This window comes from Piliocolobus tephrosceles, unplaced genomic scaffold (assembly GCF_002776525.5).
Source record: "Piliocolobus tephrosceles isolate RC106 unplaced genomic scaffold, ASM277652v3 unscaffolded_340, whole genome shotgun sequence".
NCBI classification, from domain to species: Eukaryota; Metazoa; Chordata; class Mammalia; order Primates; family Cercopithecidae; genus Piliocolobus; species Piliocolobus tephrosceles.
Genome location: NW_022317643.1, coordinates 1 through 24,917, shown reverse-complemented (window position 1 = coordinate 24,917; position 24,917 = coordinate 1). Strand labels below are relative to the sequence as shown.

The window sequence follows — 24,917 nt, the reverse complement described above, 5'->3', positions numbered from 1 at the left end:
CTCTAGCCCCTGCTGTCTGCCTCCTGGGGCTGCTCCAGCCTGTCCCACCCTTTTGAAATCCTGGGCTATTCCTTAGGTGCCACCCCAGTCTAATAATCGGAGCCCAGCAGGTCCAGTTAATCGAATGCATTCTTTGAGCACCTGCATGAGGTTCCAGCTAGATCCAGAGGCAAAATACACTTCCTGCCCTGTAGGACCCTACAGTGTGGTGGTGGAGATGGGAGGTCCGTAACTCACCACACTATCTATGGCAGAGTGGGGAAAAGTAAAGTCTTTAAGAGGTGTGAAGAGGCTGTTTGGTAAGGTGGTGAGTTCCCCATCACTGGAAGCCTTCAAGAAGAGGATGGTAAAGGATGCTATAGAAGAGATTTCTGCACTATGCGTGTGTGGGTATGTGTAGGGCGGTGCAGGCAGAGCAGGACTAGATAAGAACTTTAGCACTTTCTAATGCTGACATCTGTGATTCTGTGACATTCCCCACCCAGAGGAAATTTGTCTGCGGTTTCACTGGGTACGATGGCCCCCTTGTTCACTGCACCCTGCAGCTAAACCATGAAACATGGGCTATTCTTTGTCTCTGTGCACCTCTCCCCCAGTGCCAAGCCCCCAGCACAGACCTTGAGTGGAACTGAATAGACTCATTCCTGGGCTGCTTGAGGAACAGAGGCATCAGGTGTGTCCTCTGTGCCATCATGTGCCACCATGCTTCAGTTGAGACATGAAGCAGCCAGGTTATGCTATAAAATAGGCTAAAGTATGTGCTCCCAGGGGAGAGGGCTGGGAGAACTCCCAGAGAAGGCAGAGGCCACTGAATGTCCTGGAAGTTTCCTTGGACAGCTGGGGCTTGATACAGGCCTGGAAGGATAAGGAACCCTTTTTTTTTTTTTTTCTTTTTTTTCTGAGACGGAGTCTTGCTCTGTTGCCCAGGCTAGAGTGCAGTGGTGCCATCATTTCAGCACACTGCAACCTCAGCCTCCCGGGTTCCAGCGATTCTTCTGCCTCGGCCTCCTGAGTAGCTGGAACTACAGGCACGCACCACCATGCCTGGCTAATTTTGTATTTTTAGCAGAGATGGGGTTTCACCATGTTGGCCAGGCTGGTCTTGAACTCCTGACCTCAGGTGATCCACCTGCCTCAGCCTTCCAAAGTGCTGGGATTACAGGCGTGAGCCACTGCGCCCAGCCTAGGATGAGGGGGCTTTAATGGATATAAGGGTGAACGTGGACACTGAGGAAGCTCGAGGAGCTGTGGGCTTGGACAGAGGGCTGGGAAAGGGGAAAGAATGAAAGGCCAGAGGTTAGGGTGGACCCTTCCCCAGGAGAGACTGGAACAAAAGGTTTTGGGACAGAGATCTGATGAGGTAGCAGGAGTTTCAGCCCTGACCAAGCATTAGAGTCATCTGGAGCTTCTCAAACACTGACATCTAGGCTCCACCCAGAGAGTCTGGTTTTAATGAGTCCAATACGGAAGCTAGACACTGGGGTTTTTCTTTCTTATTTTTCTGTAAATTACTTTTTTTTTTTTTTTTTTTTTTGAGACAGAGTCTCACTCTGTCGCCCAGGCTGGAGTGCAGTGGTGTGATTTCGGCTTACTATAACCTCCACCTCCCAAGTTCAAGCAATTCTTGTGCTGCACCCTCCCAAGTAGCTAGGATTATAGGCATGTGCCACCACGCCCAGCTAATTTTTGTATATTTTGTAGAGACAGGGTTTCACCATGTTGCCCAGGCTGGTCTTGAACTCCTGAGCTCAAGCATTCCACCCACCTCGGCCTCCCAAAGTGCTGGAATTATAGGTGTGAGCCACCATGCCTGGCTGGCACTGGGGTTTTTCAAAAGCCCCCAAATGATTCTAATGTACAGGTGAGCATTTGACACTGTTCTGGACAGAATTCACTGGAAGTACTACCATCACTTTGAACATATGTTCAAAGTATGGGTGATCAAGCCTCACTCCAGACCTGTGGAATCAGATCCTCAGACCAGGGGCCTGGGCACTGTTAAAGTAAAAAAATATGGACCGGGCGTAGTGGCTTATGCCTGTAATCCTAGCACTTTGGGAGCCCAAGGTGGATGATCAACTGAGGTCAGGACTTCAAGACCAGCCTGGCCGACATGATGAAACCTCATCTCTACTAACAGTACAAAAAATTAGCCAGGCATGATGGGGTACATACCTCTAATCCCATTGCATAGGAGGCTGAGGCAGGAGAATTGCTTGAACTCAGGAAGCAGAGGTTGCAATGAGCTGAGACAGTGCCACGGCACTGCAGCCTGGGCAGCAGAGTGAGACTCTGTCTCAAAAACAAAAAAAAAGAAAGAAAATTACTAAGAGGAAGTGTCAAGGATAAAGAGATTCTGGTTAGACTGACCTAATAGGATTTTTTTTTTTTTTTTTGAGACGGAGTTTCGCTCTTGTTGCCCAGGCGGGAGTGCAATGGCGTGATCTTGGATCACCACAACCTCTGCCTTCCGGGTTCAAGTGATTCTCCTACCTCAGCCTCCTGAGTAGCTGGGATTACAGGCATGCGCCACGACGCCCAGCTAATTTTGTATTTTTAGTAGAGATGGGGTTTCTCCATGTTGGTCAGGCTGGTCTGGAACTCCCAACCTCAGGTGATCTGCCCGCCTTGGCCTCCCAAAGTACTGGGATTACAGGCATGAGCCACTGTGCCCGGCCCCTAACAGGATTCTTGCTTAATACAGGCCAGAGTGATCAGACATTACAGGGGCAGCGGGGGCAGGGGGATAAGGAACCCATTCAGATATCAACGATTATCATATTGACCAGATATCAAGGGTAGGGGGTTCTGGCTAAATGGCCTTAGCAGGGTTCTTTTGCTAAAACTGGATTTTACAAGCACACAGATGGGCCTACGGGGAAGTTCAGAAGCCTGATTAAAGTTTGGCAAAGCAAAGAATATTTTTCAGTACCAACATTTTAATCAGGTCCCATGGTCATTCTAATGGGCAGCCAAACTCCTTTCTTTTCCTTTTTTTTTTTTTGAGACCAAGTCTTGCTCCATTGCCACGGCTGGAGTGCAGTGGCACAGATCTTGGCTCACTGCACTCTCCACCTCCCAGGTTCAAGTGATTTCCGGATAATTTTTGTGCTTTTAGTAGAGACGGGGTTTCACCATGTTGGCCAGGCTGATCTCGAACTCCTGACCTCAAGTAATCCGCCCACCTCGGCCTCCCAAAGTGCTAGGATTACAGGCCTGAGCCACTGCACCCGGCCTGCCAAACCCCTTTCATCCAAACCCTGATGTGGCTCTCTGGCATGTTGGCTGCCTGATTTTGAGTTAAACACAGAATGAAAAATAGTAAAGCTGACAATTGGCATACTCCATGTCTCATTCCTGAGCTCTCCCTGATGGCTTCAGCTTGGGGCAGCCACTTCACCATCTCAGGCCTGGGTCACAGGCCGGGCTGCCTGTTGCAGGGGATGGGGGCACAGCATGTGATCCTCTGTGGGATGGAGAAACCTTAAAGTTTCCCTCTGCAAACCTCTCTTCTCTGTGGCTCCTCCTCCAGAATCGTGGTGCCAAAATATGCCTTCCACTATTTTGTAGGTTGGGAAAGGAAAAGGAAAGTCATAATTCACACAGCATTTCATATCCATTATCACTGCCCTTGACCTGTCCCTCTTTGTTTCCTACTCAGACTTAATACCTTCTGCTCTGTCATCTACCTTCCCCTGACCCCCGACTTCCCTGGCCCCCGCCAAATGTTGCACTTCCTGATCCTGCTGCCCCAGCCCCCAAGAATCTCCTGATGGTGCCAACTTGCATTTTTACTTTCCAGTTCCCCAAGCCCTTACCCCGTGCCACTGGGGCTCACCTTACACAAACTCTGTCCGAATGGATGCACAGCCTGAATTGTATTATGTACAAAGTACATGCTGGCTCTGTGATCTCTGCATTTTGAGCCAAGAAAAGAAATCCTCTAGTGATGGGAACTTATGAAAGCGACAGTAAGTGGAGCTGTAGCTGTTGCATTTTCTGAATTTTTTAAAAAGATAATTTTTTAAAAAAATGCTTGTGTTTAGCATTTTTTCCTTTTTTTGTCCAGAAAAAGTTGCTCCCATTGGCCCACAGAGTAAGTCTGATGTTCATCATTCTGGCATTTGAGGGGAGCTGGGTGTACAGAATTGATAGCTGATGCCTGGGAGTGGGTGAAATTTCCCAGGGAGGGAGTTTAGAATTAGAGCAGCCATTAAGTATAATGTTAGGTGAAGGATTGGTTTGTTTGTTTGTTGTATTTTAAATAGATGCCTTTTTATCAAGTTAAGGAGGTTTCCTTCTATTCCTAGTTTGTTGGTAAAAAAAAAAATTTTTTTCTTTTTTTTTTTTGAGAGAGGGTCTCACTGTCATCCAGGTTGCAGTTCAGTGACATGATCTTGGCTTTACCTCTGCCTCCTGGGCTCAAGCGATACTCCCTCCTCAGCCTCCTGAGTAGCTGGGATTACAGGCTTGCACTACCACATTTGGCTGATTTATTTATTTATTTTTTGAGACAGAGTCTGACTCTGTCACCCAGGCTGGAGTGCAGTGGCATGATCTTGGCTCACTGCAACCTCTGCCTTCTGGGTTCAAACAATTCTCCTGCCTCAGCCTCCTGAGTAGCTCGGATTACAGATGCATGACACCACGCCCAGCTAATTTTTGTATTTTAGTAGAGATGGGGTTTCACCATGTTGGCCAGGCTGATCTCAAACTCCTGACCTCATGATCCGCCCACCTCGGCCTCCAAAAGTGCTGGGATTACAGATGTGAGCCACTGCACCTGGCCTTGGCTGATTTTTAAAATTTTTGTAGGGTTGGGGTCTCCCTATAATGCCCAGGCTTGAAAAAATTTAAAACTAAGAATGAATGTAGAATTTTGCTAAATGCTATTTCTGCATCTATTGAGATGATTACACATAGATGTTTGTTAATAGGGTGGCTAGCATTGATTTTCAAATTTTGGTGGTTGTTTTTTTTTTTTTTTGCATTGTGAGCTGCTTTATTTATTCATTTTAAATTTATAATTGACAGATAATAGTTGTACATACTTAGCAGGTGTAGTATGATGTTTCATTGTATAATGATCAAATCAAGGTAATTAGCATATCCATCACTGTAAACATGTATCATTTCTTTGTGATGATAACATTCAAATCCTCTCTTCTGGCTATCTTGAAATATATACTGCATTATTATTGGCTATTGTCACCCGGATTTTCAGATATTAAACCAACCTTGCATTCCTGGAGTAAACCTCATTTGGTCATCATGGTTCATTTTTTATATATTATTTGATTTCATTTGCTAAAATTTTGTTAATTTTCTTTTCTTTTCTTTTCTTTTTTTTTTTTTTTTTGAGATGGAGTCTCACTCTGTCACCCAGGCTGGAGTGCAATGGCGTGGTCTCAGTTCACTGCAGCCTCTGCCTCCCAGGTTCAAGCGATTCTCACGCCTCAGCCTCCTGAGTAGCTAGGACTATAGGCACGTGTCACCACACCCAGCAAATTTTTGTATTTTTAGTAGAGATAGGATTTCACCATGTTGGCCAGGCTGGTCTCAAACTCCTGACCTCATGATCTACCCACCTTGGCCTCCCAAAGTGCTGGGATTACAGGTGTGAGCCACCGTGCCCAGCCAAATTTTGTAAATTTTTTTATGTGTATGTTCATGAGCAATATTGATCTGTAATTTTCTTTTTGTGTAATTTATTTATCTGGTTTTGTTATCAGGAGAATGGTGGCAGCATAGGATGAATTGAGAAGTGTTCTGTCTATTTTTTTGAAGATTTTGTGTATAATTGATATATCCTTTTAAAATTTTTGGTAGAAATTACCAATGAAGCTATCTGGGCTTGGGTTTTGGGGGAATGAGTTTTTTACTACAGATTTATTTTCCTTAATAGATATGGCCACTGTTCAGATCATCTGTGTCTTCTTGAGTGAGCTTTCATAATTTGTATCTTTGAAGGAATTTGCCCATTTTATATAAGTGGTTGAATATATTGGCATAAAGTTTTTATAATATTCCTTTTATCCTTTTAATATCTGTAAAATCTGTGGTGATCTCATATCTCTCATTTCTGTATTGAGATTTGTGTTTTCTCTTTCTGCTAATCAGTTTGTCTAAAGATTTATCAATTTTATTGGTTTAAAAAAACAACTTGCCGGGTGCAGTGGCTCACGCCTCTAATCCCAGCACTTTGGAAGGCCGAGGCTGGTGAATCATCTGAGGTCAGTAGTTTAAGACTAGCCTGGCCAACATGGTGAAACACTGTCTCTACTAAAAATACAAAAATTAGCCAGGCGTGGTGGTGTGGGCCTGTAATCCCAGCTACTTGGGAAGCTGAGGCACAAGAATCAGTCAAACTCAGGAGGCACAGGTTGCAGTGAGCCGAGATCACACCACTGCACTCCAGCCTGAGTGACAGAGTGAGACTCTGTCTCCAAAAAAAAAAAAACAAAAAAAAAGCCAACTTGAGGCCAGGCATGGTGGCTCATGCCTATAATCTCTGCACTTTGGGAGGCTGAGGTGGGCAAATCACTTGAGGTCAGGAGTTCAACACCAGCCTGGGCAACATGGCAAAACCCTGTCTCTACTAAAAATACAAAAATTAGCCAGGTGTGATAGTGGTGCCTGTAATCCCAGCTACTTGGGAGGCTGAGACCAGAGGATTACTTGAACCCAGGAGGCGGAGGTTGCAGTGAGGTGAGATCACACCACTGCACTCCAGCCTAGGCAACAGAGTGAGTGAGACTCAGTCTCAAAAAAAAAAAAAAAAAAAGATTCATTACTCTTCTCTCGTTTCTGTTTTCTGTTAATTTCTGCTCTTATTTTAATTTCTGTGAGATCTCAGCAGACGGAAGACCCTCGCCCAGGGGTCAGAGACCTTATTTCCATGAACCACTCACTGTGTGGCCTTAGACTTAGAATTTCTGAGACTCATTTTCTTTGTCTGCATAATGGAACTAGAGCTCCTAGAGATGAAGTAGTTGATGAATATGAAAGTACATGGCCACTGGGAAGGGCCTTTCCAGCCCCACGTGAGGTCCTTTTTGCGGCATTTGTAATAATAATGGCTTCTTCTTTCTTTCCAGATCTGAAGACAGCATGTACACAGCTATTCCCCAGAGGTAAGCTGCATGCCCCATCTCCTTTCACAACTTTCCCTTCTTCACCTCCAAGGGCTGCCCCTCCCCACCGCTCTCCTCATCCCCAGACTCCAGTCGCCAGGCCTGCCCAGGGCTGTGCTTGGGCCAGTGGGTCCTGGCTGCTGTCAACCCTCTCTCTTCTCGCAGTGGCTCTCCATTCCCAGGCTCAGTGCAGGATCCAGGCCTGCATGTGTGGCGGGTGGAGAAGCTGAAGCCAGTGCCCGTGGCACGAGAGAACCAGGGTGTCTTCTTCTCGGGGGACTCCTACCTAGTGCTGCACAATGGCCCAGAAGAGGTTTCCCATCTGCACCTGTGGATAGGTAAGGGGATCTGGATGGGGGAAGGTTGGGCCGAGGCAGGGGAGGGAGGGGTCTGGCATGGATCGCAAGGGCCTTGCCCTGCCCTCTCCCACTTGTCCCAGGTCAGCAGTCATCTCGGGATGAGCAGGGGGCCTGTGCTGTGCTGGCTGTGCACCTCAACACGCTGCTGGGAGAGCGGCCTGTGCAGCACCGCGAGGTGCAGGGCAATGAGTCCGACCTCTTCATGAGCTACTTCCCACGAGGCCTCAAGTACCAGGTCAGAGCCCACCTCTAGGCACCCCCACCCTGCAGCTTCTCTCAGAGCCAGCCCCGCTTCTGGCTGGTTCTTAACCTGCAGAAGACCCGGGTGCCTTTGGGGCTGGATCCCCACCTTTCTGCCCATCTCCCAGTGGGACGGGGTGCAAAGGGCTCTGGGTCTCCTGTCAGTCCACTCAGATGGGCTATCTGGGCTGCAGGAAGGTGGTGTGGAGTCAGCATTTCACAAGACCTCCACAGGAGCCCCAGCTGCCATCAAGAAACTCTACCAGGTGAAGGGGAAGAAGAACATCCGTGCCACCGAGCGGGCACTGAACTGGGACAGCTTCAACACTGGGGACTGCTTCATCCTGGACCTGGGCCAGGTGGGTAGGCTGGCCAGACTGAGCACTCCGTATTGGCACCATCCTTTACAAGGACAGAGGGGCAGGAGGCCAGGAAAGAGGGAGAGAAGCTGACAAGCTGTAAGCCCATTCCAAGTCAGAGCCCTCTGATCATTGGAGAACGTCCCTATATTTGTAAGGACTGATGCCAGCCTCCTCCTGCCATCTAGACATTGCCTCTGATACTCTGGAGCTTTCTCCCTCCTCTTGGAAGCCTCTGAGTTCACTGCCTGCCAGACCATTCATTAATTCAGTCACTGATCTCTTCATTCAGTGAATCTATGATGCCCTCTCTGAGCCAGCACAGGGACCATAAAAGCTCGCTCTGCCGGGCGCGGTGGCTCAAGCCTGTAATCCCAGCACTTTGGGAGGCCGAGACGGGCGGATTACGAGGTCAGGAGATCGAGACCATCTTGGCTAACACGGTGAAACCCCATCTCTACTAAAAATACAAAAAACTAGCCGGGCGTGGTGGCGGGTGCCTGTAGTCCCAGCTACTCGGGAGGCTGAGGCAGGAGAATGGCGTAAACCCAGGAGGCGGAGCTTGCAGTGAGCTGAGATCCGGCCACTGCACTCCAGCTCGGGCGACAGAGCAAGATTCCGTCTCAAAAGAAAAAAGAAAAAAAAAAAAGCTCACTCTGGGGAGACAGCCAAGATGGGCCGGTCACTTGCCATAACCTGAGGCAGGATGTGATGAGGACTTTAAGGGGGACAGCTGCCATATGTTGGGGGGCTTGAGGCAGGGAGGGGCCCTCTAGCCTGAGCCGAAGCCAGTTGTCCCAGGAAGGTGACATTGGACTAGACCTATAGGAGGGGAGATGCCACTCCAGGCAAAGGGAGAAGGTGAGCTGAGCCACCAAGGTGGGGAAGGGTGCAGACATGCACACACCAGGGGCCTAATGAAACTGGGACCCGGGCTGGGGGACAGGAGCAGCGAGAGGGAAATTGCTAAGGAAGGTGGAAGGTGAGCCCCAGGTTATGAGGAGATTGACTGGCTGAGGAGTATGGGCTGCATCTTGTGGCACTGAAGATTTGGGGTGGAGAAATCAATCCAGGAGCTCTTGGTGAGGAGGACTACACGTGCTGAGACAAGGAAGGGGATGGGTGAACAGACCTCGCCATTACCAGAAGAGGAGAGGTGACAGGGGCTCTGCCAGGCAGAGTGGAGGGTAGGAGTGTGAGATGCTGCACTCAAGGAGACATTCAGCCATTCACCCATCTAATCCTTCACTCAAGTCAGTCAATATTTATTTTGCACCTAAATCCATGCCAGGCTCTGTTTTAGCAGTGGACCCACAGCAGTGAGCAAAGCCAAACAAAACCTTCATGTTCTAATGAAGCTCACTTTCTAGTAGGTGGAGATAGGTGGTAAGAGATGTTTAAACATAGGAGATGTGTGATGGGAAGAAAAATAAAGAGGCGCCGGGCGCAGTGGCTCACGCCTACAATTCCAGCACTTTGGGAGGCTGAGGTAGGCGGATCACCTGAGGTCGGGAGTTCAAGACCAGCCTGACCAACATGGAGAAACCGCATCTCTACTAAAAGTACAAAATTAGCCGGGCATGGTGGCACATGCTTGTAATCCCAGCTATTTGGCAGGCTGAGACAGGAGAATCTCTTGAACCCAGGAGGCGGAGGTTGCGGTGAGCACTCCAGCCTGGGCAACAAGAGTGAAACTCCATCTCAAAAAAAAAAAAAGAAAAGAAAAAGAAAGAGGCTTGAGCCCAGCAGTTTGTAACCAGCCTGGGCAATATAGTGGGACCCCGTTTCTACAAAAAATTAAGAAATTAGCCAGGCATGGTGGCACGTGCCTATAGTCCCAGCTGCTTAGAAGCTAAGGTGCAAGGATTGCTTGAGCCTGTGATGTCGAAGCTGCAGTGAGCCATGATCGTGTCTTTGCACTCCAGCCTGGATGACAGAGTGAAACCCTGTCTTGAAAAAAAAGAAAGGCAGACAGATGGCAGGTGGGCAGAGAAACAGTTGCAGAGGGTGGTCGTGGGCATTCTCAGAGAGCCCTCTGTGCTTTGCTCTGCCTTCCTGATTGTCGTGCCTTAAAGACAGTTCAGAGAGGAGGGAGGGAGAGCTGCAGGCCCTTCTCTGAGCGGAGGAGCAGGATACAGGCACCTGGCTCTGACCCGGGCTTTCCTGCTTCCCTGCAGAACATCTTCGCCTGGTGTGGTGGAAAGTCCAACATCCTGGAACGCAACAAGGCGAGGGACCTGGCAAAGCCCAGGTGGAGATTGTCACTGATGGGGAGGAGCCTGCTGAGATGATCCAGGTTGGGGGACATTGGAGTGGGCAGCCGGGAGCCTCTGCTTGAAAGTGGCCAAGAGAGGTGGTGATGAGCTGAGGGCTGAGGGTGGCCGGTGGAGGGTGACAGGGGGCATCTGGGGTACTGCCTTGGGCTGTGGCCAGCTCACAGGGTGCCCCTCTGAGTAGATGCTCATCCTGGAGGCTGAGCAGCCTCGCTGGTGGGGTGGGCTGGACACTCAACTCACCTCTGCTGGGTGCCCTAGTGCAGGGTGCAGTTTGCCCCACCAGAAGCTATGGCCCTGGGCATGATGGGCTGGGAAGTTCCAGGGCAGGGGTCCCTATAAACCTGGCCTGCTCCGGCCCCTGCAGGTCCTGGGCCCCAAGCCTGCTCTGAAGGAGGGCAACCCCGAGGAAGACCTCACAGCTGACAAGGCAAATGCCCAGGCCGCAGCGCTGTATAAGGTGGGCCCCACAAGCCTGCCCTGGGACCCAGCCGCAGGGAGGGTGGGAGCCTGCAGCCTGCACAGCACCGCTGTGTGCAAGCAGGGTGGAGGGGAGAAGGCAGGGGGAAGGCGGGGCTGGAACCGGGGTGGGAGGTGGGGAGTTACACAGGACTGGGAGTGAGACGAGGATGGGGAGTGGGCGGAGGGCACGCCCTGCTGAGGAGATGAGTGCACCTCACTTCCAGCCCGTGCTTGGTGAAGACTTGAAGCCAATGCTGAGCTTTTCTTTCTTGAATTCTGTGCATTTCTTTGTAATTTGGAATCCACCTAATTTCCAAATGGGTTTGGGGCCCCTGTGCTGCAGGAATTGGGGTGATGGGAGGGAGTGGGGCTGCCTGGAATTTGCTTTTCAGGTCTTCACTCTCCTGTCTGCTCCTGGGACCTGGGTGGTGGGCAGCAAGGCAGAGTGGGAGGGAGCAAGGGAGGGCCAGCCTCCCCCTCCTCAGGCTGAGGTGAGGGCTGGTGTGTGGGGGGTGAGATCAGGCACTATCTGTCTTCCCTAGGTCTCTGATGCCACTGGACAGATGAACCTGACCAAGGTGGCCGACTCCAGCCCCTTTGCCCTTGAACTGCTGATATCTGATGACTGCTTCGTGCTGGACAACGGGCTCTGTGGCAAGATCTATATCTGGAAGGGTACGTGGCTCCTCTGTAACAGCCTGAGATGCCTGTAGCTTCTCTGACCTGGGCAGGCTTCCCTTTGCAGGTCTCAGCCTGTCCAGCTGCTTGTAAAAGACAGCCTCAGGGAGCCTGCATGCTTCTGGCTGGCCATTTTCTCTCTTTAAAAAATGTTTTTTAAAGATAGAGATGGGGTCTCTCTATGTTGCCCAGGATGGTATCAAACTCTCGGGCTCCAGTGATCTTCACCTTGGCCTCCCAAAGTGCTGGGAGATTACAGGCGTGAGGTATGGCACAGGCATCGCTGTTTTCTGTCTTTTTTTTTTTTTTTTTTGGGGGGGACGGAGTCTTGCTCTGGTCACCCAGGCTGGAGTGCGGTGGCGCGATCTCAGCTCACTGCAATCTCCGCTTCCTGGGTTCAAGCGATTCTCCTGCCTTAGCCTCCCAAGTAGCTGGGACTACAGGTGCCAGCCACCATGCCCTGCTAATTTTTTTGTCTTTTCTAGTAGAGACGGGGTTTCACCACCAGGCTGGTCTCAAACTTCTGACCTCAAGTGTTCCGCCTGCCTCGGCCTCCCAAAGTGCTGGGATTACAGACGTGTGCCACTGCCTCGCCATTTTCTCTTTGCTGTTCCCACCTCCTAAATTCTAGACAATGACTCTGAAACTTCCGCAAGCCTCAGAATCACCTCAGGGCCTGTTTAGATGGCTGGGCTCCATCCCCAGGGATTCTGACTCGTTAGGTCTGGAGTGGGGCAGAACGGGCATCTCTAACAAGTTTCCAGGTTACATCTGTGCTGCTGGCGCCAGGGACCACACTTTGAGAACCACTGCCCTAGCCGAGCTCTAGACCTTCGGGGCTTCTGGGATCCCTGATCCTGGGATTCTGCCTCAAGGTTTGACAGAAATGAATTTTAGACAAATTAAACATCATTTTATGCAGTGAGTGGTGAACCTGTAGAACTTGTTTTTCCAAGAGATTCTATCTTCTGGAAATAGAAACACTGTTGGGCAGAGCCTGTTCTACTTGGTTTGACTGAAAATGAAACAAACTTGTTCTAAGTCTCTGTCTAGGGTCTGAGAATTTTCAGCAATAGCATTTGCTCAACACCCAGTTGTGGGGTCAACCAAGGCAGAGAAAATGCGAGACCCTAGCCTGGTCAGGAAGGCAGACAAGTAGGTGGGTATCTACAGATAGCTGCTACCAGGCATTTCATAGTATTGCTTCTGAAACTCAGCAGAGATAGAGGTGAAAGGAAGGAGCTGGGAGCAGCAAAAGTGGGAAGAGAGAAGCGTGCGTGCGTGCACTGCAGGGCTGCCTTTTCTCTACTGCCAGAGGGCACATATCCCATAGAAGCAATGCCAAGCAGAAGGGGGTTCCCAGAGGCCCATAGAAGCATGTATAAACCGGAGCAAGGAACCCAACCACTACGGAAAGAGAAACCAGAGGAGAAACAGGAGACTTGGGAGGCCAGGAAGAGAAGGATCTCATGGGTAGGGGGGCAGCTGATCAGTTGACAGAGGAAGGAATCCAGCATATTAATTTCAGATACATTGTAGTTCATGGCATTTTATAGCCTGCCTAGAGAGCCAACCACATCATGGCATCGTTTCAGCATCATTTCCTTGGAAAAATGTCTGGCAACCTGGGCAACGTAGCAAAATATCACTTCTCTACAAAAAAACAAAAATTAGCTGAGTGTGGTGGTGTGCACCTGTGGTCCCAGCTACATGGGAGGCTGTGGTGGGCGGATTGCTTGAGCCTGGGAGGTTGAGACTGTAGTGAGCTGTGATGGTGCCGCTGCACTCCAGCCTGGGCGACAGAACGAGACTGTGTCACAGAAAAATAAAAATAAAAAAGCCCGGAATGAGCAGTTGGAGTTCTCAGGACTGCCAGCAGAAATGACTGGATTATGTGGGGTCTTCATTTCTGTAAGCACTTAGTTAGCATAACCGTTCGGCCAGTGTAGCCCTGCCGGCATTATGGGAGTAAGTTCACCCCTATAATAAATTGTACCCTTTGTCTTATTTAGTTTTTCAGAAAAGGCTTGATGAACTCAAGAGGTGAGGGGTCCTGGGGAAAAGGAGACCTGTAACCTCATAGTCTGATGCTAGGGTGAACACCTGTTCCTCTCCCTGAAATATTCAAGGGGCCCGGGTCAGAACAGATTTGCATGATCAGACCCAGGCAGAAGAGGGGCTTTCATCTACCTTGGTGCTGCTAGTGTGGGAAAATTCTTAAGGGACTGACTCCACATCTCCAAAGAGCCCCTCAGCATTCTTGAGACCGCTGGTCCATTTATTGTAAAAATTGCTGGCTCTTCTGTGGACTCCCTTAAATTTCCTCAAGAAAAATGGGATGGGGGCTCAAGAGGGTCCCCGCTCTTTTTTAAAATCTCCTTCCTGTGATCCAGGGCGAAAAGCGAATGAGAAGGAGCGGCAGGCAGCCCTGCAAGTGGCCGAGGGCTTCATCTCACGCATGCAGTACGCCCTGAACACTCAGGTGAGGAGATGCCCATGCCCCAGCCTCCTCCTAGGGCTCTTCCTGTGGCCCCTGACCCCTCAAATTGGCCAGGAAGGGCAAGAGCGCCTCGGGCACTGTCAGGAACAACCAGGCCTCCCTCTTAGACCCATCCAGTGGGAAAGCCCATCTCAATCCTTCAAAATGTCAAAATACTTATTATTTTCAAAGAGGATGTTGGGCAGCACTCCCCTGGGCACACAGAGAACTGGGTGCTCCTCCTCTGGGCTATTGCCCCTGGCTGGTGCCACCCCTCCAGCCGCAGCACAGTGTCTACAAGTCATCCCGCGGGGAGCTGACAGGGCTCACCTACAGTTGGTGGTGTTTATTGAACTGTGCATCCATGTCCTTGAAGCATTCTGTTGCTTCAGTCTGCGTCCCTGAAACCTTGGTTCTCATCTCGTGGCTCATCCAGGGGAGCTTTCCTGGCCTGGACTGCACATGGACTCAGGCCGGGCGCCCACACCCTCCTCCCTGGCTCTGGCCCCGTCCTGTCCTCCCTGGCAGAGGCAGAGGTGCAACTCTGTGAACCAGACTTCTCCCCCGCTGTCCCTGCAGGTGGAGATTCTGCCCCAGGGCCGTGAGAGTCCCATCTTCAAGCAATTTTTCAAGGACTGGAAATGAGGGTGGGCGTCTTCCTGCCCCATGCTTCCCTGCCCCCCACCGCCTACCTACTTGCTTCTCTGGCTGCCTGGTCAGTGCAGAGGTGCCCCCTGCAGGTGTTCAATAAAGGAGATAAGTGCTTTCCCAGCTCTTTTCCTGCACTGCCTGACCTGGGCTGATTCTGTCACCCACCTATTCACCTGGGTTCATCCCCATGCTGGGGGTGGAGTAGCACACAGATGACAATTGCACAGCCTTGGAGGTACCAGAGCTGCTTTGCATGACTGAGGAGTCCCAGCCAGGCTTGCAGGGACTGCTGTGAACCCAATAAGGAGGTGGCACAGTGCCAGGCCTCAGGATCACTTTCACCCGGGGGTTCAGTTCAGTCTCACATTCCCAACAGGGAGAAGGTTGTGGCGATGGGCTTGGGATGCAGCTCCATTTAAGCCAGTATTTCCTCAGATGCCCTAATAAAGCACTCGCTGAGCAAGAGAGGACAGCTTTTCACAACTGTACCAAGCCTGGCTTATTACTTCGTAGGCACATTGCACTGCATGTTTGGCTGGTGAGCCCAGGGCCACTGCAGGGCTGTGCGAAAAGCACCAGGCTAGCATGGGCAGTCTTCAGTCTGGTTCTTACCCTGCCTCTGTGATCCTAGGCAAGTTACTTTCCTTTGCTAGACCTTGGTTCATTCTCTTGTGTAATGAAGTGGTGGTTGGATGTCAGAGGCTAGAGAGCTGAATAGCAGGGAGAATGCAGTAGCCAAAAAGAGGTCCCATCTGAGAAGGCATGCCCGGGGGCCAAGAGCAGGGTGTGAGTGAGCCTGTGTCAGCTCGGACCAGAGGCCATGAGGCTTGGCAAGGCTGCAACCACCCTGACTCACCCTCACCCCCCAGGTCCTCTGGGCTATGTGGCTTCCAAGCTCTAGAAATTGGATTCTTTCATCCCAAAACAAAAATTCTGATCAATCGGCAAGCTGAACTTGCTGATTTTGTGCCAAGAACCATAGATACCCCAGCTGGGTGCGGTGGCTCATGCCTATAACACCAGCAGTTTGGGAGGGCGAGACGGGCGGATCATTTGTGATCAGGAGATTGAGACCAGTCTGGCCAACATGGAAACCCCGTCTCTACTAAAAATACAAAAAAATTAGCCAGGCATGGTTGTGCATGCCTGTAGTCTCAGCTACTTGGGAGGCTGAAGCAGGAGAATTGCTTGAACCCGGGAGGTGGAGGTTGCAGTGAGCCGAGATTGTGCAACTGTACTCCAGCCTGGGTGACAGAGACTCTGACTCAAAAAATAAAAGTAAAAAAGAAATGAGCTCCTCTGTGCATCTGCCTCCCTATCTTCTCCACAGACTTCTCAGCCCTACTTGACAGTCTACACAAAGAGCAGGTGCCAGGGATGGTTTTTTAAAGGGGAGAGAATAAAGGTTGCACTACATTAGTGGTTCTGACAACCTTTGTAAAGGTAGGGAGTATTTGAATCCTCCTATGAAAGGCTAGGCCCTTTCCCTATAAATATACACAGATTAAGATTTTTGTGGCTGGACACGGTGGCTCATACCTGTAATCTCAGCATTTTGGGAGGCAGAGGCAGGCAGAGTGCCTGAGCTCTGGGGTTTGAGACCAGCCTGGGGAACATGGTGAAACCCCATCTCTACCAAAAATACAAAAATTAGCTGGGCATGGTGGCACACACCTGTAGTCCCAGCTACTCAGGAGGCTGAAGTGGGAGGATGGTTTGAGCCCGGGAGGTGGAGGTTGCAGTGAGCCGAGATCTCGCCACTGCACTCCAGCCTGGGTGACAGTGAGATCCCGTTTCAAAAAAAAAAAAAAGGTTTTTGCATCTGCTTTCAGAGGGTTCAGGTACCTCTCACCACCAGTTCATTAACAGAACTGTAAATTTAATATTGTCAGACTACATCATTGCTAATGTTTCAGGGTCTGAAGCTGTGAGTACTCTGTCATCTGGGGGGCACTAAACAGGTGGGAGGGGGGAAGAAAGGACCTTGCAGAGGGAAGAATTACCCAACCTGATGCTCCAACGTGGAGGCCGAGCTGCAGCTTTTCTCCCCTGCGTTCCAACTCCTGCCATGCCATGCCGAGCAGTCTCCCTGCCATCTTTGCTGGTTAGCTGAGGACCAGACTGGAGGAAGTATTGTGAATGAAAGGGTTAGTTCAGGTCCGGCAGATAACACAAGGCAAACTATGGGGTTGGTTTGTTACCAGCCTCACCCTTGAGGCATTCTGCTGACAGCAGTCAGGAGTTCCCCTCCATGCCTGCGTGGCCACCTCTCTTCCCCACCTCTGTGATGCTTCCCCCCTGCAGTGGGTCAGACTTAAAGAGGCCTGCAGGGCTAGATAGTGGTCTTTCATAGCATTCCACTTGAGGGAGTCCAGAGGACAGAAGGTAGCATAGTGGGGCTCTCACCCGCCCCCCACTCCCCAGCTCAGGTTCCCTGGCCTGGAGGCTCTTTTAGGAAGGAACCAACAGTGCTGGCCTTTCCTAGAAGCAGATGCAGGAAAAATGCTGTGCGGATGCCTTTTACCAGTCAGTTTTAACAAGAACTGGGCTACCTCGTCCACTGGCTAGACCCTGCAAGGAGTCTTTGGGCTTGTAAGTATAGCAGAGGATGGACATCCTATGAACTCAGCAGGGTTTGGCTGTAGCACGGCAACCTTCTATCTCCTGGAGCCCATGACCAGGCTGGAACCTACCTATGCTTTCACCCTTGGGTGTGCCTGGCTCTAACCAGGTCCTGGAACAATAGGACCACAGGATGGTGCAAGACTTGTCTTGGAAAAAAACACCTAAGATGCTGAATTAGAACAATTCCTTTATTTGAAAACTGCTGGTATGAATTTCCTCATTCCCTCAATTAGGCCAGAAACCTATCATGGGGCGGGCACAGCCTCTACACGAGGAAGCCCCAGCTTGCGGGGGCTAGGATGGAGCAGCCACGAGAGACACCTAGCCAAATGTCCATTTTCCCATCATAAACAATGGAGCGGGGGTCAGGGGGAGAACACAGTGGTAAGTGAATGGCCAGAAACTCTAGAGGGGGCCTGACACCCACCTGGTGAGGTACCTCCGTGCCCCAGCCCCACTGAGGACTCAGGCCCCTTGCTTGGATCATGCTGCCCATCGGGTGCTGCCCCTACCCTCTTCCTCTGAGTTCTAACAACACAGACACCAGCGCCTGAAAGCCCTGCCGCTGCCAGGGAGTTAGAATTCTGGCTGCCTCTACTTGGGAATCTCCTTCCATGTGTGGATCTGCAGAACATCCAGATGGGGCCATCCCACCTCATGATCCATTCACTCCCAGTGGGATACACTGGAACTCAACCTTGGAGACTGGAGCCCAACAGATTAAAGCAGAATTCTCCTTGCTTTGGAGGCAGGTCTGTGGGGAGGGGGTGAAGTCTAGCTGCCCCTCATGTCCCATCCCAGTGAGGGTACTGGTTTTCCACAGCTAAGCCCAGGAGCTTCCTATATTCCGTCTGCTGAGACAGCAAGAGGTGCGGCCCGGCCAGCCTCCTGACATGGTTTCCACTGACCCTCTGAAAGCCCCTGCAGCTCAGCCTTTAAACCTCCATTCCCGGAAGGGAAACTACGCGGCGAAGGTGACCGGGGACCGAGCATTTCAGATCTGCTTGGTAGACCTGGTGCCCCACCACCATGTTGGCTGCAAGGCTTGTGTGTCTCTGGACACTACCTTCTAGGGTTTTCCACCCAGCTTTCACCAAGGCCTCCCCTGTTGTGAAGAATTCCATCATGAAGAATCAATGGCTGTTAACACCCAGCAGGGAATATGCCACCAAAACAAGAATTGGGATCCGGCGTGGGAGAACTGGTCAAGAACTCAAAGAGGCAGCATTTGAACCATCGATGGAAAAAATACTTAAAATTGATCAGATGGGAAGATGGTTTGTTGCTGGAGGGGCTGCTGTTGGTCTTGGAGCATTGTGCTACTATGGGTTGGGACTGTCTAATGAGATTGGAGCTATTGAAAAGGCTGTAATTTGGCCTCAGTATGTGAAGGATAGAATTCATTCCACCTGTATGTACTTAGCAGGGAGTATTGGTTTAACAGCTTTGTCTGCCATAGCAATAAATAGAATGCCTGTTCTCATGAACTTCATGATGAGAGGCTCTTTGGTGACAATTGGTATGACCTTTGCAGCCATGGTTGGAGCTGGAATGCTGGTACGATCAACACCATATGACCAGAGCCCAGGCCCAAAGCATCTTGCCTGGTTGCTACATTCTGGTGTGATGGGTGCAGTGGTGGCTCCTCTGACAATATTAGGGGGTCCTCTTCTCATCAGAGCTGCATGGCACACAGCTGGCATTGTGGGAGGCCTCTCCACTGTGGCCATGTGTGCGCCCAGTGAAAAGTTTCTGGACATGGGTGCACCCCTGGGAGTGGGCCTGGGTTTCGTCTTTGTGTCCTCACTGGGATCTGTGTTTCTTCCACCTACCACTGTGGCTGGTGCCACTCTTTACTCAGTGGCAATGTATGGTGGATTAGTTCTTTTCAGCATGTTCCTCTTGTATGATACCCAGAAAGTAATCAAGCGTGCAGAAGTGTCACCAGCGTATGGAGTTCAAAAATATGATCCCATTAACTCGATGCTGAATATCTACATGGATACATTAAATATATTTATATGAGTTGCAACTATGCTAGCAACTGGAAGCAACAGAAAGAAATGAAGTGACTCAGCGTCTGGCTTCTCTGCTACATCAAACATCTTGCTTGTTTAATGGGGCAGATATGCATTAAATAGTTTGTACAAGCAAAAACAAAACAAAACAAAACAAACCTCCATCCATCTCGGAGTTCAGATCAGCCATATGCCTTAGGATGAGTGAGGCTGCAGGTCACTCTTGCCTGTGAAGGTGAGATCCTTGAAGGGAGGGGCTTCTGGCCCACAGAACTTCTGTGCCCCCGACAAGGAGGCCTGTTCCTTTGACACCCTGGCCAAGTACAGCTCCAGGGTCTTCAGCAGCCACCGTGGGCTCTTCTTGGCCAATACTTCCAAGTCTGCAACAGAGAGAATTGGGGAGCAGAAGGCTTGAGGGGGATCTCGGTGACACAATAGTCAGGGCCTCAAGCCTAGCAGCTCTAGGGAGCACCCCCAACCCCTATCTCATGGAGAGAAAGGTGAAGGAGCCTCAGATGGAGAGATCACCAGAGAGGTAGGCCAGGGAGCCAGACACAGACACAGGGACCACACACTCTACCGTGTCCAGACAATTGCAACTTTGAATAGTCCAACTATTGGACCCCAACTCCCAATTTTTGATCAGAATATATGCTCGTCGTAAGTATAAGGCCAGAAAGGGGCAACAGGGCAGAGAAAGGAGAACTAGCAGGCTCCAGGGGGTGGGTGATGGAGATTTTGGTAAGCTGGAATTTGAGAAAGTGTGGATGGGGAAGAACTGCAGCCAAAACCAGTCTAGCAACCACCTTGGACTCTCTGAACCTGGGACACTGTGCATTCAGGAGCCTAGGCCTCCCCAGAAGAAAGAGCACACCTTTGAGGACAAAGCTGGAGTCTGAGATGGTCTTCCGCTGTGTCCTCCAGACATGTGCAAGGTGGAGGAATGTGGCGGCATAGAAGCTGTTCACCACGGGGATGACCTGCTGCTGCCGATTACACTCTCTGCAGGAAGAAGGTGGGGTGACCTGCTCAGCAGTGGATGAAGGCTGAGACCTGGGTGCCCTCCCACCCGCTCTCCCCATTTCCCCAGGGGAGCCAGCCCAAACCCAGGATGCCCTCACCATTCCCCAGGAGCCTGACATCTAAAGCCACGGGTGGGAGGAGAGATGTCCTGGGGAGACTGGTGCATGGGGACTTTGTCCGGGCCCTCCAGGAGCCGGCAGGTGGAGTAGAGCTGGGGAAAATGAAGCCAGAGTGGGGATGATCCAGGCTTTGCTGGGTCACTCTAACCAGCTGGTGTTTGGGGACTCACCTGGCGAGACACTCCTTTCTCAAGGCCTGGATGGCCATGTGGGTGATGTTCACGGACATCAAACAGAAAGGGAATTGCTGGAATGGAGGGGCGCCCAGTCAGCAGCAACTCCAGCTCCCACTGTGTTTCCTGTCATCTGCAGCCTGCTGTGGCTCGCAGGCAAGCACAGCCCCAGAGGCAACAGCTGATATTATTATTACTCCCACTTAATTTTCCCAATAATCTTCTTCCCATCTTACAGATGAGGAACTAAGGCTCAGTGACCTTACGTAACTTTCCTAAGGCATGGGAACCAGGATACCAACTGAGGTTATTTGCTCCAGAGCTGGTGTTTATAACCCCCATGCTAGCTCTCCAGCCTCTTCATCATCCATGAGCTCTCCTTGGCCTGCAGCAGACCCACCCCCTGGGCCCACATCACCTCCTGGTGTCAGGATGAAGACAGAAGAGAAGTTTAGTGTTCTAACTAGCCCTACAGGTTCTTAAAGTCTCTTCTCCCCTTCTCTGGGCTTCTGGTTGTCTGGCTGCTCATGAGCACCTCACACTAAGGCAGACAGAGAAGACGCACGTGGGTAGAAGGTCATCCTGACTTGCGGGCACACCCCGTTTTGTGATAACACAGAGGCCCGAGAACCGGCTGTGCAGGTCAGAAGCCGAGAGGAGGCAGCCTGAGTCCAGCAAGGTAGCTTCACCAAGACGGGCCTCCGAATCCCCCACGGGGGCAGCTTTAATGCTCTACGTTTAGTCAGGCAAGCTCCTTTCTTTAATAACAATGAAACCAAGCTTGCCTAATTGCTGAATGGAAAGGGCCTTTTTTTTTTTCAGGGAACTTGCAGACATGACATGTTATTTTCCCCTGTTGCACATACACAAGGGCATCTGGTGAGAGGAACACATAGACCAGTGCATTCCTTAGTACAGAACAAGAACCAAGATCTATTTATCCCACCTGCTTCCCAATTGAAGAAAAATCCATTACATTATAGTATAGAACTGTACTGCCCAGTATGGTGGCGACCAGCTGCATGTAGCTATTTAAATGAATTAAACATTAAAAATAAATACAAATTCGGCTCCTTAGTGGTACTAGCCACATTTCTAGTGCTCAGTAGTCATGTGTGCTTAGTGGCTGCTGTACTGGATGGCGCATTTCCAGTATCTAGACCACTTCTGTCACTGCAGAAGGTTCTGGACAGTGTTGAACAGCAGAAGGTCTTCTGGCTCCACAGAGATTTTCTCAGGGTCTTCCATGACACCTGAATTCCAGATCTTGGCCTGGCTACCTGGTAGCTGTGTGTCCTTGAGAAGGCCACCCAACCTCTGTGAAACTCAGCCTTCCCATCTCTCAAAATCAAAAAGGAAATAAACTTTGAGTGCTGTGCAGAAAACAGTTAAAACAGCAGGCCTGAGACTCCTTAGAGCCTGGGCTTAGAAAAGTCTTAGATCAGGCCATGGCTGGCTGACAGTTGAGAACTTGGATTTTGAGATGGTTCCCATCATTTCCTAACACTGTTCCTCAACTGCGCAGGCAAACAAGATAGTTTTTGCTGGCGGGCCCAGGGCTCACAATCTAGCACTTTGGGATTACAGGCGGAAGGATCACTTGAGTCTAGGAGTTCAAGACCAGCCTGGTGAGATCCTGTCTCTATAAAAAAAATTTTTTTTTTTTCAAAAAATCAAACACAAAAAAGATACTTTACGCAGAACACCAGCTTTCCCTCTATGATTCTAGAATTTTGGTATGTGCTAGGCAGAGGATGCCTACATGACCAGCATGTCATGGTAAAAACTTTGAGTACAGGGTACCTCTAATGAGCTTCCCTGATTGGTGACATTTTACACGTGTTGCACAATTTGGCAGTGGAAGAATGAAGTGCGTTCTGTGTGATTCCACTGGGAGAGGCCTCTTGGACATTGGCACCGGGTTTCCTACGGACTTTGTCCCATGCACTTCTTCCCTTTGCTGATTTTGCTTCCATTGTACTAAATCAGAACTGTTAAGTATAACTATAAGTAGAGTCCCTTGTGTCTCTTAGGAATCACTGAACCTGTGGGTGGTCTTGGAAATCCAGCACTAGTGCCACACTGGGTAGAGTCAAGTCACTAATCATTACAACAACTCCATGAGACAGACTTTTTCTTTTCTTTTTTGAGATGGAGTCTTGCTCTGTTGCCCAGGCTGGAGTGCAGTGCAGTGGCGTGATCTTGGTTCACTGCAACCTCTGTCTCCTGGGCTCAAGGGATTCTCCTACCTCAGCCTCCCAAATAGCTGGGACTATAGGCACGTGCCACCATGCCTGGCTAATTTTTGTATTTTCAGTAGAGACAGGGTTTCACCATGTTGGCCAAGCTGGTCTCGAACTCCTGACCTCAAGTGATCCACCTGCCTCGGCCTCCCAAAGTGCTGGGCCTACAGGCATGAGCCACCGCACATGGCCTTATGAGATAGATTTTGTCAACAGTTAACATTTTATCCCACCACCCATCTCACAGAGTTGCTGTGAGCATTACTTAAGATCACATGTGCAAAATACTAGGCATAGCACCTGGCCCAAGTAGGTATTAACAGATGTTCATCATTATTATCCTTGCCTCAACATGAGTAGCTGAGAATAGCATTGGTGCTGACCTTCATGTACACTTCTGTACCTTCACGTATTGCCTATTTAATGATCATACATACTTGCATAATATCATCCCTTCCCTTGATTTTTTTCAATCTAAAAATAAATATGAGAAGAACAGTACAGTAACAACATTATTAACAAGGACCTGGACTTAATGTTCATCCATTCTCAGGAAAATATATATATATATTTTTTAAGACGGAGTTTCACTCTTGTTACTCAGGCTGGAGTGCAATGGCGCGATCTCAGTTCACCACAACCTCTGCCTCCCAGGTTCAAGCAATTTTCCTGCCTCAGCCTCCCGAGTAGCTGGAATTACAGGCATGTGCCACCATGCTTGGCTAATTTTGTATTTTTAGTAGAGACGAGGTTTCTCCATGTTGATCTGTTGATTAGGCTGGTCTCAAACTCCCGACCTCAGGTGATCTGCCTGCCTCAGCCTCCCAAAGTGCTGGGATTACAGGCGTGAGCCACCACACCCAGCCTGGGAACATTCTTAAAAAGCCCACTTATTGGCCGGGCGCGGTGGCTCAAGCCTGTAATCCCAGCACTTTGGGAGGCCGAGATGGGCGGATCACGAGGTCAGGAGATCGAGACCATCCTGGCTAACACGGTGAAACCCCGTCTCTACTAAAAAATACAAAAATCTAGCCGGGCGAGGTGGTGGGCGCCTGTAGTCCCAGCTACTCTGGAGGCTGAGGCAGGAGAATGGCGTAAACCCGGGAGGCGGAGTTTGCAGTGAGCTGAGATCTGGCCACTGCACTCCAGCCTGGGTGACAGAGCAAGACTCCGTCTCAAAAAAATAAATAAATAAATAAATAGCCCACTTATTGGCCAGGCGTTATGGCTCATCCCTGTAATCCCAGCAATCTGGGAGGCTGAGGTGGGCACATCACTTGAAGTCAGGAGTTCAAGACTAGCCTGGCCAACATGGTGAAACCCCGTCTCTCCTAAAAACACAAAAGTTAGCTGGGTGTAGTGGTGAGCACTTGTAATCCCAGCTACTTGGGAGACTGAGGCAGAAGAATCGCTTGAACTCAGGAGGCGGAGATTGCAGTGAGCTGAGATCGTGCCACTGCACTCCAGCCTGGTGACAGAGTGAGACTCCAACTCAAAAAAAAAAAAAAAGCCTACTTATCAAAAAACGGTAAAAAATTGGATTTCAGATCTACATGTCTCCTTTCCTTCAGAAGTTCCCTCAGACCTAAGAAGCATTGTTTAGAGCTAAAATACTGCACTGAGGCTGTGATTAGGAAACTGACTAAAACACAACAGAGGAACTCAGACCTGGACATTTTTATGCTTCCATTTACAATTTCATTTATCCTCATGCCTCACATTTGGGCTTAGAAACCTTTGTCTGCTGAAACAGGAAGATCAGAGCATCTTTTGTGGCTGCTGCTGACCTGGCCCCAACCCTGAAGATTCCAATTGAGTGGTTCTGATGGGGAAAGTCTAAGCATCTGCACTCCCACTGCTATGTGACCCTTCAGGGTGTGCTGCTGGCTGGGAATCAATGCTGTACAGAGCCCACCGCCACCGCCAGGCCAGGAGACAGGGCTAGGACCAGCTTCACCACTCACGAGCTATGGCTTTGTTCAGAAACATTTGGACTCTCTTACCCGCACATTCCTCTGCTGCAAGGGGAGACTGATGAGGCTCATCTCTGCCCTACCTCTCTCACAGGATGGGCGTGTTGAT

The 24,917-nt window shown here is 50.1% G+C and overlaps 1 protein-coding gene and 2 pseudogenes across 7 annotated transcripts; 2 read left to right on the top strand and 1 right to left on the bottom strand.

Moving 5' to 3' along the window:
• Window positions 1-6,983: 6,983 nt before the first annotated feature.
• On the top strand, window positions 6,984-14,755 carry LOC111534672 (annotated as a pseudogene). Its single transcript, XR_003307014.2, has 9 exons — window positions 6,984-7,133; window positions 7,299-7,471; window positions 7,573-7,727; window positions 7,927-8,091; window positions 10,269-10,387; window positions 10,732-10,824; window positions 11,369-11,501; window positions 13,898-13,986; window positions 14,563-14,755. The product of XR_003307014.2 is annotated as a macrophage-capping protein-like (transcript).
• On the bottom strand, window positions 10,322-22,773 carry LOC111532259 (ELMO domain-containing protein 3-like). Of its 5 annotated transcripts, none has more exons than XR_004228784.1 (5): window positions 20,590-22,766; window positions 20,152-20,279; window positions 19,437-19,657; window positions 16,643-16,755; window positions 10,322-10,424 (listed from the first exon to the last, which is right to left on the bottom strand). XR_004228784.1 is itself a non-coding variant. In XM_026448675.2 (4 exons), the coding sequence occupies exons 1-3, from the start codon at window positions 20,646-20,648 to the stop codon at window positions 19,473-19,475; spliced, it is 372 nt and encodes a 123-aa protein (XP_026304460.1). In that variant the 5' UTR covers window positions 20,649-22,766; the 3' UTR covers window positions 16,429-16,755; window positions 19,437-19,472. The 5 variants fall into 5 exon arrangements, 2 of the variants coding, with proteins under 2 accessions (XP_026304460.1, XP_026304461.1); XR_004228785.1 differs by having other exon boundaries at window positions 10,336-10,424; window positions 16,638-16,755; XR_003307015.2 differs by lacking the exon at window positions 10,322-10,424 and adding an exon at window positions 13,275-13,314.
• Window positions 18,181-19,411, top strand: LOC111533886 (annotated as a pseudogene). The gene has a single exon (XR_002728989.3). The product of XR_002728989.3 is annotated as a growth hormone-inducible transmembrane protein pseudogene (transcript).
• Window positions 22,774-24,917: the final 2,144 nt, after the last annotated feature.